Raw genomic sequence first — 16,775 nt, forward strand, 5'->3', positions numbered from 1 at the left:
GGTAACAAATTATGTTATTGCTTTCCAAATGCAGTTAATAATAGCAGTCTTGTTTTATGTAGTGATAGTGGAGTTATAATATTGGTAAAACAACCAGAGAGGTGATAACCGCATTTCCCACAATGCCAGATGCATAGGGCAAAGGTCACTTGCTGCTAAGCTTCACTGGTGTTAGCATTAGCATTATATGCTACCGCTGAAGAAGCACAAGTTCCTCTCCTGACTGAACTGTGGGTTTCGGGAGGGTGGTGTGGCCCCCCCTGTTCTCGGCCTCTAATGGGCGATTCTTTCCAGTAGACAGTCTGTCGGTGTCATTGTCAGATCGGGCTGCAGCGCTGTGTGCTTTTCAATGGCTGGACGTTTGCCAAGCTGAAAAGAAAACATGGTGAGTCACATAACTTACTGCCAACACCAGGTTTAATAGAAACGTGTAGGTTTGAAACCACACACAAGGCCACTGAAGAGGATTGAGCACACATCACTAGCCCTTCTCAGACCTGTTGTCGCATTACGCCATGGATGTGCATTCCGCTCGCTCGCGGTCTCTGAAGCTTCAAAGCACCGCCACCACCACAGAAGAAGACTACCTCGGAAAAATAATTTCACTCGGACAGAACGCGTCTAATAAGTTATTTAATGGTAGCGCCGAGGCTTCAAACCCCAGAATTTGTTTAAATAGACCCCTTTGCTTAGGTAAGTGAAGTTTCATGTTTATCTGACACTTGTAAATATGAGCGCCTCTCCTAAATAGGCCGACACCGATTTATTTTGACGGCGAAGTGAATGGAGCGGGAAAGGACTGTTGTCTGGCATGAGCGAGCGGGAACGGAACATGTCTATGTTCCCCGGGTCCTATGTTCCCCCCAAAAAAGGGTTCTATGGTCCCCGGGTCCTATGTTCCCCTGAAAAAGGGTCCTATGATCCCCGGGTCCTATGTTACCCCCGAAACGCTAAAGAAAAACGTGATTATGCCATCGCATGTAATGCCAAAAGGGGCAGATTATGCACCTATTTTAGAAAGGTTGCATTTTCAGCACAATAATCGCAGAATTCCATGCAAAATGCGCGAGGCTTGCATGATTTCATCATGCCCGCATTATTTCCATGGAGGTATAATATAACTGGAGACGGCATTGAAAATGGCTGCCTATTCATTTCAATGAAAGTTGCTCACCGGCGCATGAAGCCATTTGACGTAGTGGCCAAAGCCCGGTATTGCAAGTCATGTCACGGCATGCGGCCCAAGAACCCTTATTTCCCATGTTAGTGGATGATGATAGATAGGGCTAGAAAAGGAAAACAAAATTTTTCTGGGTATCATTCAGCATCAGAGACCAATCTAATCAATATAAACTTTTAATTCAAGGGGTTTTGGGGTTTTTGAAGCCACCAATACCTGTATCGAGCCATTTAAACATGTGCTGTGCACGAGCCTCGGGGTCGCGCGTTCGTGAGTCCTGCGAACTCGGGAAAGCACGTGACCATAGGAAGACCCGCCCTACTCTGCCTCTGATTGGATAGGAAGTCATGTAATGACGTCGCTAACATTTGCTATGCTTTAGCAATGAAGCTTATGATCATGCTAATCAGAACGTATGTCTATGATGCAAATGATCATGACATGTGGTTACCTTAGGACATCGTTGGAAAAGATCTAGAGGGTAAGTGGGTCAATGTTGAATAACTTAGCTAACATTATCTAATGTTACATTTCTTTATATTAACATCAACTATATTGATAGGCTAGGGAGCTATGCTAACGGTAGCTAATGCTAACGGCTTAGGGCTAACGTTACGTTCGGAGGTCTCAGATGTATTTCAATTTTAACAATGTTGAGCATGATCAATGTGACATTGTTCATACATTGATTACAGTCTGTAATCTTGTCTGGCATTATTTAGCTATAGTGGGCTGATGCTTGCTGCTGCTACTATAGCATTTGCCACATTATACATCAAATTAATCAAGCATAGTGTTATTACCTGAAGGCATTATTACCATTGCAAGTAAGCATGCCATGTATATGCCATGCCTGGAAATCAAATTAATAGTGTAATTATTCCCCATCATAGCTCATTGTACACTGATATAATCATTCTCCTTGCCTTTGCTAATACTCATCTCTTTTATCAAACTTTGTGCTAGGAAAGAAATCTGGCTGTGATTCGTCGCTAGTGCTCATCCAGGCTGTTGTCATCTCCCGCCTGGACTCCTGCAACTCCCTACTTGCTGCCATCCTGCAGCGTTGGCCATCAGACTCCTGGAGAAAGCTGCTGCTGACCTGGTGTTCAACAGCCCCATGCTCTTCCACAAAACTTCCCTACTCTGTTCTCTGCACTGGCTCCCTGCGCTGTCCCATCCAGTTTAGGACTGTGGTTCAAGCCTACAGGGCAAATGAACAGCTCCCTCCGACCTCCAGGCTGTGGTCAAGCTCTGCTGCCTTGAGGTGATTTGTTCCCCAGTTGCTCCAAGCCCCCCTACGGCAGATTGTAACGGCCATGGCTTTTTTCTGTCCTGGCCTCACAGTGGTGGAATGAACTGTGCACTGATGTCAGAACAGAGCCAATAATACACACTGTTCATAGTGAGCCTAGTTATTATTGATTAACTTGGACTGTTTCCTCTCTCCTTGTCAGTCATTAAAATATGTTCAGTGTTTCACAATACTGATGTATAACATTTCATTATTTTGTCTCAGACCATTTCTGAAACAATCATCAGTGTCAGTATACATTTCCCTCCAATGTTATTGCTTGCCCATTTTTAACCATTTAACTACTAGACTGTACAAACGAATTGCACAACTATAGTATTTTCTAGGTATAGCCTACTTCTCCACTTTCTCTTAATGTTGGTATGAAATGGCAGTCAAACTATGCAATGATGTTCCACAGTTTCCACCCAAATTCCCAACAAATGTGGCCACCACACTGTTCAGGACATTCACAGGTCTTGCTCTCAGGGATCGGTAAAAGAAAGGGACATGGTTCCTCCATAATGTGCTAAGGCTCTGCTTAGATCAAAGGCTTGGTCATCAGAAAATATCACAAAGACAGTGATCACAAAACAATTAAAAACATGTCACCAGTGTATGCCTTAACCCTAGTCAAATTTCTAGTATGTGTGAACCATATACATGGCAGTAAACAGATCTTGAGTCATACAAACTGGAGGATGCTTGACCCATACAAACTACTTTAACTCAATTTCAATAAACAACTCCAAAATATGGCAGACAGAAGAGCTGAGCAGACTTGGTAGATGACTGGATGATCTTACAGAGAACCAAGGGAAATTGACTGGTATTAATGCTAAGAGTAATGAGGGATGAGGTGCAGCTGGGCAGAGTGGAGACAGGTGGCAGGTGATGCAGGAGATGGGAAGGTGAGTAGGCAACAACCAAGCATGAACAGGAACTGGACCACTGGCTCCCCTTGACTGTCCAACCCATCCATCAGCGCCAGCAGAGTGGACACGATAGAGCCAGAGAGAGAGAGACAAATGCAACGCAAGGTTAGTTTAGTTCCAATCGCCCATGTGCAACATCAATCAAGTACGCAGCCAAGCTGAAGAACCGACTTACATCAGAGGCGGAGCGAGGCGGTGGCTCCGTGACAGACAGGCCTCACCTGTGTATCTGGTCCTGTCTGCTGGAGCATACTGGGGCCAGCCGGTCTATCTTGTGGAAGAAGATGAAGGAGGGTCTCATTAGGTTGACCTTGGGAGAGACCAACAAACAGCCATCACAAGCTCTCAGTCAACACTGAGGATGATGGTCAGGTGTCCTGTCCAATAATTATACCCCCCTCCCCCCACCGCCACAGTTGCCCCATTGGCTAACCTGGTCAAAGAGAAGGCAGAGCTGATTATGTGTTCTGATTCACCAACCCACTTGCTAAGGCAGTCAGCTCCTTTCCTTATAGACACCTTTGTGTTTCCCTGCCTACACTCGTTAGTCTGCACCCGCGCCACTGGGGTCTTGCCTGTACTTGGGGGACTGTAGATCAGAGCACTACACATCTGTAGGTGGGGGGGGGGGTTGGGGGGAGTATGTGAAAAACAGGGACTTCACAAGACAGCTCAAATTAGACAAGACAGCTTAAATACGGCTGGGTCTTCATATGTTTACTGGAGCAACGTACTGTAGTGTGGTCTCACCTAGGAGGTTCTTCTATCAGGTGATCGAACACAGAGGGGTTGCTCTGCTTCCTGTTCACTGACTGAAAAAGCAATCACAGTGGGATTTAGTGACATCATTATGCACATCAGGAATTCATTATCTCATCTAGTCAGTCAAAAAATGATTTTGTCCTCACCAATAGGTGGCGCCTCATATCACTGCATTTATCTTTTAAAACAGCAAACACTATGTGTAAATAAGGTTTTAAACTTCATCAACATCATTATAAATAATCAGCCCCTATGGCTGGATACAGGCGCAGCAGAAGTCGAGGGTGACAGTACTAGGTTTTTTAGCTGGCAGGTGCCCATCAGGCTCAGTGAATATCTGGTTGAACTGGTTTAAACTCTGTCCTCAGTATTAGTACTGCCCATGTGCACAATTGATTCGCTAGCTTTTCATTGGGATAGCTGGTGGCAGTGTTCTAGAAAGGTGGTCATGTGCGTTCCTAAGTCAGAGGACCCGGGTTTGAACCCAGTGTGGGCAAGTGTGGTGGAATCAATACACCTGTTACAATCGCAGGAATTTTATGGGAAGGAAGGGGCTTCTTTTTTCTTTCTTTTTTTAAAGGTTTTGTACCTTCAATATTAGACACTTAAGCAAACAGAAAAACACAAAACACAACTATAAAAGGCCTGGCTTGGTTTAAAGCCCACTCACCACGTCAAGGTGCAGGCCAAGAGTGGGGACACGACAATCACTAACAGACAAACCCTGACAAATACACATGTAAAGACATGTAAAGAAACACGTAAAAACATATAGACTATACATATAGGAGTAGGGAAGTTGTGTGGAAGAGCATGGGGCCGTTGAACACGGGATTAGCAGCAGCTTTCTCCAGGAGTCTGATGGCCAACGCTGCAGGATGGCAGCAAGTAGGGAGTTGCAGGAGTCCAGGCGGGAGATGACAACAGCCTGGATGAGCACTAGCGACGAATCACAGACAGATTTCTTTCCTAGCACAAAGTTTGATAAAAGAGATGAGTATTAGCAAAGGCAAGGAGAATGATTATATCAGTGTACAATGAGCTATGATGGGGAATAATTACACTATTAATTTGATTTCCAGGCATGGCATATACATGGCATGCTTACTTGCAATGGTAATAATGCCTTCAGGTAATAACACTATGCTTGATTAATTTGATGTATAATGTGGCAAATGCTATAGTAGCAGCAGCAAGCATCAGCCCACTATAGCTAAATAATGCCAGACAAGATTACAGACTGTAATCAATGTATGAACAATGTCACATTGATCATGCTCAACATTGTTAAAATTGAAATACATCTGAGACCTCCGAACGTAACGTTAGCATTAACTAACGTTAACCCTAAGCCGTTAGCATTAGCTACCGTTAGCATAGCTCCCTAGCCTATCAATATAGTTGATGTTAATATAAAGAAATGTAACATTAGATAATGTTAGCTAAGTTATTCAACATTGACCCACTTACCCTCTAGATCTTTTCCAACGATGTCCTAAAGTAACCACGTCATGATCATTTGCATCATAGACATACGTTCTGATTAGCATGATCATAAGCTTCATTGCTAAAGCATAGCAAATGTTAGCGACGTCATTACATGACTTCCTATCCAATCAGAGGCAGAGTAGGGCGGGTCTTCCTATGGTCACGTGCTTTCCCGAGTTCGCAGGACTCACGAACGCGCGACCAGCGCGTCCCCGAGGCTCGTGCACAGCACATGTTTAAATGGCTCGATACAGGTATTGGTGGCTTCAAAAACCCCAAAACCCCTTGAATTAAAAGTTTATATTGATTAGATTGGTCTCTGATGCTGAATGATACCCAGAAAAATTTTGTTTTCCTTTTCTAGCCCTATCTATCATCATCCACTAACATGGGAAATAAGGGTTCTTGGGCCGCATGCCGTGACATGACTTGCAATACCGGGCTTGGCCTGAAAGCCCATGGTGGCTTCAATGCGCCAAGCTGATCCTGGGGGCTTGATTATTTCACATCAAATGTTGCATGTTAACTTGACATGGGACGTAGCCTAGCCTGTGATGCGCAACGCACATCGCCTCAGTAGGCTACCCAAAGCAGCTCTGACTATAATGTAGGCTATTCTAGATTGTAAGGCTAGCCTATGTGGTATATTTCAGTTCTATACTTTTGGGTAAAAAAGTACTTCAGGAGAAAAATGCGGTCAAATCAACAATTTATTGAGCATGCCTCACACAGGTCAAATCTTCGGCAATACTAAAGTTCACAAGGTGGTATCCGAGTTTATATGTCCTGGCTTCAGGCCAGGTTTCATATGACAAACATATTTGCATACAAGGGATGTTCATTAACACAGATCTGATCAACTAGTCTTGTAATTGGTCAACAGGTCATTAAGCTCTGCCCCCCTCCGGACATGGGGCAATTTTGGGTTCTTCCTGTGTCCTCCTAAGATCACGTTTTTACAACTGTAGGCTAACTGACTTCTTCTTCAGAGGTGTTATCTTTATTGACTCAGGGACAAAGGAATGTTGACTTTAGGACAGGACATATGTTGTCATCTACATGTTAAACTACTTAAGTTAACACAGTTCTACCTAAAGTGAAGTTTATTCATTATTCTTAATAAATTGATTACTACATGAGAGTAATACAAATGTATTGATGTAATACAGTATAAACGATTTCAAGCATCATTATTTTAACTGCTCAACTAACTATAAGGTAGATATCAGGGCTTATACCGGGGAACAAATCTTCCAGAGGAGCATAGGGTCAATAATTCCCTTGGACTCCTAATCTGAGTAGGCTACCCAACGCCAGAAGCAAGCCAGGAGCTGTCCTGAGCCCCCACCCCAGCAAAATGCCCCCCCCCCCCCATGTTTAACTCCTCACTCCTAACTCCTACGCCTTTGGTTATGTGCAATATACTGAGCTACGATTCAGCTCTTCAAGCACACCAGTGGAAAGGACAGCCATTCATTCACATGATCATCTCTATCATTTTCTTTTCATGATCATTTATCTAGATCCCTTTTCTGTGAAGCACATTGCGTGGCCTCTGTATGAAAGGTGCTATACATCAAGTATTGATTTGATTGTTGTATTTATTTCATTGGTTTATTCCACCAGGGGAAAATGAAGTTGTGCCTGTTGGCTCTGGGTTTCGGTCTGAGCCTGTCCCAGTACCAGTCCCACACCAAGCGTGGCAGGTCCACCATAGTCCATTTATTTGAGTGGCGCTGGAATGACATAGCTGAGGAATGCGAACGATTTCTGGCTCCCAATGGATTTGACGGAGTGCAGGTATAAGGCTATGTTGTTTTTTAATGCAAAATTATAGAAGTGGGACATTGTAATGTTGTATGCAAATGAGGCCGATCTGACAAGCTATTACAAATCAAAATAATTTGGAATTGCAGCTGGTCACTCATCATCGAAATAAATCTATACTCTGCCAGATTTCTCCTCCCAGTGAGAGTGTGGTCGTGACTGAGCCCAGGAGGCCGTGGTGGGAGAGGTACCAGCCTGTCAGCTACAACCTGTGCTCCCGCTCCGGAACCGAAACGGAGCTCAGGGACATGATCTGTCGCTGCAACAACGTTGGGGTGACTTGACGGGAACACTGTGTGATTTTAAGCTCAGAGGGGAGACGTCGCTGTGTTGTTGGAGCAATAAGCTTTACACTTCGTTGAATACGATATTTACATATAATTATGTATTTCGTTGCAGTGTTCTTTGACTGAGCTGAGAGAAAAACAAACTAATGGTATAGATTTTTCTCTGAAAACCGCTTCAGTGGTGTGCATCTTAGTATGTGCGGTAGGCCTAGGAGTGTCGATATGAGTGTATCCTCCTCTCCCGCAGGTGAAGATCTATGCGGACGTAGTCATCAATCACATGTGTTCGCCTGGCGCTGGGGAGAGCCGCCGCTCGACCTGTGGATCATACTTCAATGCCAGCACCAGGGAGTTCCCATCTGTGCCCTACTCCGCTCCCCACTTCAACGATGACAAATGCAAGACCCGCAGTGGAAATATTGAGAGTTACCAAGACATTTATCAGGTATCATTTGAAGAAAAAGATGAAAGATAACCTTTCGTATGAGAGCCACTAGACACAGATGGAGATGTATGTTCTTCTCTTCGCTGCAAAATGCGTTTCTCATTAAATGAGGGTCCAGAAATACCACCCCAGATAATGAGGTGTATTTCTTATGCGTTGCAACAGGTGCGTAACTGTCGTCTTGTGGGTCTTCTGGACCTGGCCCAGGACAAGGAACACGTCCGGGAGAGGCTGGCTGACTACATGAACAGGCTGCTGGACATGGGTGTTGCTGGCTTCAGGGTGGACGCCTGTAAGCACATGTGGCCGGAGGACCTCAAGGCTGTATACACCCGCCTCCACAACCTCAACACCACTTGGTTCCCTGAAGGAGCTCGCCCTCTCATCTACCAAGAGGTGAGGAGAAGGACCCTTTCTTATCCTCTCACTCGTCTAAGGTAGTATGTTTTTTATTTCTTGCAAATGTGATGTGAAAAATACTAGACTGCCATACAGTACCAATTCATTCAACCTTTATTCATTCAGGAAGTCTCATTGAGATTAAAATCTCTTTAGCAAGAGACCTGGCCTGGGTAGCAGCATAGTTACAGATGATACAACTGTCAACAATATAAAACAACACACAGACACAGCTATTCAGTCTGGAGTAAAACAAACATATTTATATTCCTCAGTTACAGTATCTTGTATGAGATTTTTTTTAATTACCCAGAGGTATGAGATTGGTTAATTCTAAACACAAGAATATGAAGTAGAGGTATGAGATTGGTTAATTCTTAACACACATCCTTTCCTCCAGGTGATCGACCTGGGTGGGGAGCCTGTCAAAGCCAGTGAGTACTCTGGGCTGGGCCTGGTGACAGAGTTCCTGTACGGAGCTAAGCTGGGCTCTGTCATCCGCAGATGGAACGGAGGAAAACTGTGTGACTTCAAGTAAGTACGTCATCTCACCCTGGGCAAAGAGCAAAAGCCTACAGACGAATAACCATATAAGTGCCATTTACATTTACAGTTGTGGTACTGATTTGTAATCCTAGTGTCTTCTGACTTTTGCACTAAAAGGGGATTAAATGCATAACACTACATAAAAGATGTGTACTAAGTTGTATATATATATATATATATATAGATGTATATCATTTACCAAAAATATTATACATCTTCCTGATCAAGCGCTCCCCAAAAAATCTAAATGCACATTATGGTTAAAAGTCATGTTGGAATAAAGGCTTTTTAACTTTACCCTTTTTGAGTGCCTCATATTTTCTTTGCACTACTGAAGTTTGATCCCCAAACTGGAGAACACCAAAAAGGACACTTTAGTACACCCCGTGCAAACTGATCTGAATGCACATATGGTTATTCGTCTATAGGCCTCAAGTTGCAATCTGAACATGGATCATGTACTGTCATTCAAAAATGAAGAATGGTTATGCTGTGTACACACTGGGCGCGGCAAGAAAATTTGCGCCGCCCAGTTCGCCCAATCTCACCGCGGGATCAATGGGTCGCCGTGCGAATCCGCCGCAGAAAGTTTAAAAAATTGAACTTTTGTGAAAGATTCACGCCCGGTGTGAACACAGCATTAGGGTGGTTTGATGCCTTTTTCTTTTTTTTTTTTGCAAATCCTGCTCAGATCTAGAATTTTACACTCTGTTTTAAATACAATTAAAAAATTGTATTGCAAAAGGACAGACCGTCATGTTGTTTCAGGTCATGGGGAGAAGATTGTGGACTGATGCCTTCAGATAAAGCCCTGGTGTTTGTAGATAACCATGACAACCAGAGAGGCCACGGGGCAGGGGGCAACTCCGTCCTCTCCTTCTGGGAGCCCAGGTAGGCGGAGCCTGTTTCCCACGGCTACAGACACTGCATGCTACATCAAAATGTGGGTTTTGTCTGACAGTTAATATATAAAAAAATCCAAAAGAAAGTCAACGTGACATCAAAACCCTCTGCATTATCTGTTATTGGAAAGCAATGGCACTTTAAAGCTGTTGGCAGATGGGGAAAAAAATTATGTTTATAGACCTTTTTTCTTTGTTTGTTCCCGCAGAATGTACAAAATTGCTACGGTGCTGATGCTGGCCTATCCCTATGGACGGACCAGACTGATGTCAAGCTACAGGTGGGATCGACGAGTCGTGGATGGAAAGGTAGAAGAGGTTATAAGTCACCCGGGGCAACCTGCCGTTAGTGTGGAATAGCCATTATAAACCACTCCTCTCTCATGCCTACAGTACATTATGTGGGTGGGAGGGGGCGGCTGTGGCTCAGGAGGTAGAGCGGGTCATCCAAATCCCGGCTCCTCCTGTCCACATGTCGAAGTGTCCTTGGGGGAGACACTGGACTCCAAATTGCTCCCAATGAGCAGGTTAGCACCTTGCATGGCAGCTGGTCGCCATTGGTGTGTGAATGTGTGTGTGAATGGGTGAATGAGAGGCCATTGTAAAGCGTTGTGGATAGAAAGCGCTATATAAGTGCTTTCCATTTACCATTTACTATTATGTACTTTAGGTATGCAACAAAATGACTCCTGACATGATCAGCATCTTATTATTGCTTTTTAATAACATTGTAATGACTAGGAATGTGGCAGCTCATGGTCTTGCCGTCTGTCTGTGTCCGTCAGGACCAGAACGACTGGATGGGTCCTCCCAGTTTCCCTGATGGCTCCACCAAACCAGTTCCCATCCAGTCAGACGGCAGCTGTGCAGGCGGCTGGGTGTGCGAACACAGATGGCCGCCAATCAGGTGATAGATTGTTACCTGTCCAAATCTGAACCAATTAAAATGAATTATACAAGTGAATGTTTTGACCTTGTTAATCTACATACATCATAAATAATTAAAAGTTATCTGAAATATGTTGTTTAACTTGGGTGTTGATGATTGATTGATTGATTGATTGATTGATTGATTGATTGATTGGTTGATTGATTGGTTGATTGATTTTATGGATATTGCAGACATTAAATCCAAGGAATAACTTGTAAAAGTGATAACACTTGTTTCCAGCATGGTCCCTGATGTGTCCCTGATGCACCTGATGTACTTGTCTTTCAGAAACATGGTGATGTTCCGTAACGTGGTTGATGGGGAGGCGCTGTATAATTGGTGGGACAACGGAAGCAACCAGATAGCGTTTGGACGAGGCAACCGCGGCTTCATAGTGATCAACAATGAGAATTGGTAAGCATTTATTAAAGCTGCAAGATTTTCAGATTGTTTCATTGAGCCATAGCGTTCTACTAGTGTCCCACTTCAATGACTCACCCTTACCGGTCGCCACGTCTTGTTATTCCAGCATTTCTCCCTGTGTCGTCAAATTGCGACCCGCAACTTTGCTCTGCCCCCGTGCCTTAAACATATAATATTACACGTTTTAGGCCTTTTGTTTGTAAACAAATCTCTTACTGCCATCTAGTGGTAGGGAATCGCTTATTGCCGCTTTAATCCATGCACATAAATAAACATGAATAGGCAACATTAGTTCAAAGTATACAAATAAAAATAGTCTGTTTAAGATTAAGACTTATCACTTTAACTCATGTTCAGTCCCCTGGACACCCGTCTGCAAACCGGCCTTCCCAGAGGAACCTACTGTGATGTCATCTCGGGTCAAAAGGAAGGTGGCCGTTGCTCAGGGAGACGGGTCATGGTGGACGGAGAAGGGATGGCCCACTTCTATATCAGTAACGACGACCAGGACCCGGTCATAGCCATCCACGAGGGCTCCAGACTGTGACCTTAACTACGGCCTACGACCGACACGGATTCAGTACCGTGACCATGGTGATGCGGTTCATGGATAATCTCTTAACGCTGGAGAGAAATGCCCAGATGATCTGGCAACAGAGAGAGCCATGTAGAGATGTGAAACGTGTTCTGGTGCCTATTTAGGTGAGTCAGACACACATACTCATCACTCATGACTAATACGATCCATGTATGTCAGTGTCTCTATAGGGGTGGTGTGGTATTAGGAATTACATGAAGCTGGTCTCTTCAAATGATGAATGATCTCATGAAGATCTAAGATTGTTTTTATTGATTGACTTATTGCGCTGCCATATTAAACATGGCATTTCATGCCCTTGATTTGTAAATAAAGATGTTAAAAAAAATAACAAAACGTATATGGTAGGTCATCTGTAGATTAATTCAACATTTAACAAATTGCTTATATTGCTTGTACTGACCACGTAATGAAAAAAACAATTGGACAAGTGTTAAAACTGACGACGCAGGACCGGCTGACCAAATGTGTGATCAGAGCTTAGTCAGTTAATCGAAGTACTCATGTAGTCACCACTCAAGTCTTTCCTGGACCAAATGTGTCATTTTCCTAGGTGTGCTTATTCATTATGGAGAAATAGATGGCTTGACCATCCATATTTAATGTCTTTGAACCTTGCAAGTTTCATGAAGCAATCTGAATGAGTAGCATTCAAAACTGACATGAGGTAATTCTTTTAAATAATTGATCTGTGATGTCTCTGATGAGAATTACTACTACAGTCATCAGTTTTACTCCAGTCAGAATCTTTTGAATAATGTCTGATGTTGTTGCTGGCAGTCACATCCCATATATGGAACGTCGGCAGCCTGCAGATGAAGTACACTATAGCTCACACTAGCTTTGAAACAGGAAATTGTCAACAACCATGGAATTTTTCACCACACACTCTCGCACACAGACGCACACACACACACACACTCTCTCTCTCCCTCTCTCTCTCTCACACACACACACGCACTACTCAAAGCACCAACGCCATGGAGTAATAACCCTGTGTACACGTGCCCGGTGTTCAGAGTGTCTTGGAGGTGTCCCATTACATTGAGGCATATCCTCGCTGGAAACCCGCCCCCCGCATCTCTAAGACGCTCCCACCCATAATGCAACAGGCTAACGAACAGCGGCGGCCACGGCCCCTCTTCTCATCACTCTCCCCTCGCTGTCTGGGGTCGGCGACTAAATCTCGGTCTCATCTTACCCGTGGTAACCTTGCTTATTCCCCATAGTGGCATTAGCAGGGTGCTAAAAGTATTTATGGGGGTACAAATGCGGGAGAAGGCAATCTAAGGCAAATATATAAATCCTGGCTGTTGATTTCTCAGGGCCAGGCGGTGCGGGGAGGTGATCAGTATGTGGGGTAAAGAACTATTCCCTGGGTAGCTGTGGGTGACTGATGCGCGAGCACTGGGCCGCATCGCCAAGCATGCGGCGGTCGTGGTCGCAATGTCGTGGTCACGCCGTGGCTTGGCCAGTCTTCATCACCGGGGCGCTGGATGGGGGGGTAACCATCTACTAAGGGGTGTTTGTGCATGTGTGTCATTAGCCAGTACCCATTGGGGACATGACTGAGCAGTGGCGCTGGTGTGTGTGCGTGTGTGTGCGCACGCAGACCTTGACTGCATCTTTGAATAGTATACATTGAACAGGATTAGGAGGTGTCACATTATCATCACTGTACCATTTTTCTCTCTGTTCATCTGCGCACAAGGCAAGCACATTAAGCACATTTAAAGTTTCTCAACCTGGTCGTACGCATATTAGAAGACTAAAGAATAATGTTCACACCTGTAAAATGCCAAGTCTTTCCTGACAGGTCTGTTCAAACCATCCAGAATGAACTGAACTGGAAGAACGGGTGTAAAGATGCTGCATAGTGTTCTGTAGCGTTGACTTCCTGCTGTGCTGCCTTGTGTGTTGAGTTTACCCATGGATTTATACCTACAGTGCTCTGGAACGCACTCCCCCAGGACTTGAGAGCCTCTGCCTCAGAAAATACTTTAAAAAAAAAAAAACTGTTGAAAACGCACCTGTTCAGACAGGCTTTTGGCTGCTAGTAGCTCTGATTGCTGAGTTTGGTATTGTCTGTCATTTCTATGTTGTTGTGGTTCTCTTTACCTGGGTATTAATCTCTTACTGCACTGCACTTTGTATTGCATCGCACTTTGTATGTCATTGCACTTGTACTTTGTTTATTGTTTTTAATCTGCCTTTTTAATCCCTGTGCATCCGTGCTGTGAAGAGCGCTATACAAATAAAGTTTTACTTACTTGTATACTGTACTTTCCCAACTCAGAAAAGCAATGTTTTCATATAGAATGCATTATGGAATAATGTACCTCTTTCTATGTGAAGGGAGATAAGTAGGGAATGTACATTTTATTTCTATAGCACCTTTCATACAAATCAATGTAGCACATGGTGCTTTACATAAAAAGAGATGGATAAAAACATAAATCATGTAAACACAATGAGAACAGATTTAAAAGAAACAATACAATTAAATTATTATAATTAAAAAAAAAATTTGAATAAAAACTAAAAACAATACAGATGAAAGGTGCTCAGTTCGATTTACTGCACATTTTGTCAAAAAAATATTTAAAAAATCACCGACCAACACGGATTCAGTACCGTGACCACAGTGATGCGGTTCATGGATAATCTCAACGCTGGAGAGAAATGCCCAGATGATCTGGCAACAGAGAGAGCCATGTAGAGATGTGAAACGTGTTCTGGTGCCTATTTAGGTGAATCAGACAGAAAATGTACAGAAAATATAACCAACGGTGTAGTGCCTGTGGAGCAAATGCAGAATTTCTTTTTATTATGAGCGAAGCCGGCCCGGTGCTGAGCCCCACCCCCTGAAGGCACAGTATATAAGAGAGGGGCAGCGTCATCTTGATGGATGTTTGAGACATGGATGTTGGGAATAGCTAACATTAGCTGAACATGGTTGAGAGAAGTTATAGTCTGGGAGCAAAGACACCATGGTCCTTGGCTAAAAAAAGTCAGGCTAAAGAAAATCATGTACACAAACCAATATTGGGCTGCCTTTTACTATCTGGAGAGAGGTTGGCGCTACTTTGGGCATCAAAAGCGACTCGGAGCTCGCCTTTCTTCGCCTCGACACGTAAGTAGCTAAATTCAGGTTCATAAGCAACGTTAGCCAGCCTTGGTCCCCCTAAAATGTTAGCTACCATGTGTTTCTGTATTATACATATATATATTCTTATATATCCATATATGGAGTGAAAACGGCCACTTGTATATCTGATACGCTGCAACACTGCCCCATCTAGTGGCCGAAAAAAGAAAAGATAAATCGAACTGAGCACCTTTAAGAATATGTGGGAAAATCTATGTATTCCGTGTCGGTTGGTGATATTTGTTTAAAGTTGCACTGAAACGGACGTTTGAGATCATCTAACTTCCGTAGTTTGATGTATTTCCGACGCAAACAAGCTATGAGGGTGGGACATATATTTAGAGGAATTTGATTGGAACATTGACAAGTGGACGGGTTTTAAGAACTTTAGACAGATTCGATAGAAGGATAGCGTTGATTGACAGGTGGATGTCGTGAGATTATTGGCCTAAAATCTAAGGTACCTGTTGTCGTCATTGCACGTGACCTAACGTTTTCCAGGAAGTAAGAAATGATATACTTTGATATAAGATTACAACAAAAGTAGAATTTTGTAATTTTTTTGGCATACATCGTTGAATAGGTGAACACTATGACCAATTATGTGAACCAAACTGGGACAGAATGCTTTTTTCATTTCAGTGCGACTTTAAAGATCGCGCTTAAAACTTACCATGGTCTCAGACATTCTCAGGTCCTCTGGCAGGGTGTTCCAAAGGCTGGGGGCATTAGAACTGAATGCTGCCTCCCCATGCCTATTAGTCCTGGCTCAACCATTCAAAGCTCAGTGCCCAAGGACCTGAGAGACCTACTACTGTAGGTGTATATTTTAAAAGCATGTCTAACATGTATTTAGGTGCATGATTATATGTGGATTTATAGACTAATAAAATAATATATTCTAAAATTGACAGGTAACCAGTGTAGTGATTTTAAAACTGGGTTGATGTGAACTGCCTTTTTGGTCTTTGTAAGAGCATGTGCTGCATCATTTGAATCAGTTGGAGTTGAGTGTTACAATAGTCCAACCTGCTAGTAATAAAAGCATGTATTTGTCTTGCAGTATCAGTCTGGGAGAGCAAGGGTTTCACCTTGGCAATGTTTCTTTGATGATAAAATGAGGTCCTTGTCACATTCTTTATATGGGCCTCAAAGCTAAGATCAGCACAACAAGTTTTTGGCTTGGCATTTGGTATTCAGTGACGGGGTTTTTAAGTGCACCAATAGTCTCTCTCTTTCACCTTTTTTCCACCAATGATTGATATTTTAGTTTTGTCCTGGTTTAACTGGAGGAGGTTCTTCTTCGTATGGGTTTGATGTATATCCTCTCCCTCCCAGGCTTGGGGCCGAGAGGCTATCCTTTTACCACCCCGAGCATGGGTGAGGGTCACCCGGACTATATATACAGGCACACCTCCAGGAGCCATGTCACCGTTTCTTCATCCACAACCGTCAGGCCATGCATTCCGTTGGGTGTCCGATATATCGGACAGTCCTGGATGATGTGGTCTGCTGTTTGTTCCTCAGCGCCACACTTGCAAGCCGCACAGGATACCAGTTCTGTGACATCCACACATTTATGTCAGCAATACTGTACATTCTGTCAAACG

At 43.6% G+C, this 16,775-nt stretch overlaps 1 protein-coding gene across 2 annotated transcripts; it reads left to right on the top strand.

The window, feature by feature from the left end:
* The first annotated feature begins 339 nt into the window (after positions 1-339).
* Positions 340-14,239, top strand: LOC311313490 (alpha-amylase-like). Of its 2 annotated transcripts, none has more exons than XM_084443620.1 (11): positions 340-385; positions 7,286-7,459; positions 7,615-7,761; positions 8,021-8,218; positions 8,384-8,614; positions 9,018-9,151; positions 9,932-10,054; positions 10,275-10,374; positions 10,851-10,972; positions 11,285-11,410; positions 11,777-14,239. In XM_084443620.1, the coding sequence occupies exons 1-11, from the start codon at positions 383-385 to the stop codon at positions 11,964-11,966; spliced, it is 1,548 nt and encodes a 515-aa protein (XP_084299746.1). In that variant the 5' UTR covers positions 340-382; the 3' UTR covers positions 11,967-14,239. The 2 variants fall into 2 exon arrangements, with proteins under 2 accessions (XP_084299746.1, XP_084299747.1); XM_084443621.1 differs by lacking the exon at positions 340-385 and adding an exon at positions 591-693.
* Positions 14,240-16,775: the final 2,536 nt, after the last annotated feature.

The sequence above is a fragment of the Borostomias antarcticus genome (assembly GCF_949987555.1).
Source record: "Borostomias antarcticus genome assembly, chromosome: 9".
Taxonomy (NCBI): Eukaryota; Metazoa; Chordata; class Actinopteri; order Stomiiformes; family Stomiidae; genus Borostomias; species Borostomias antarcticus.

Coding starts and splice junctions, on each gene's coding strand:
- LOC311313490 (XM_084443620.1), top strand. Junction 9,152..9,931: donor GGAAAACTGTGTGACTTCAA/GTAAGTACGTCA, acceptor ATGTTGTTTCAG/GTCATGGGGAGAAGATTGTG. Junction 10,055..10,274: donor CTCTCCTTCTGGGAGCCCAG/GTAGGCGGAGCC, acceptor TTGTTCCCGCAG/AATGTACAAAATTGCTACGG.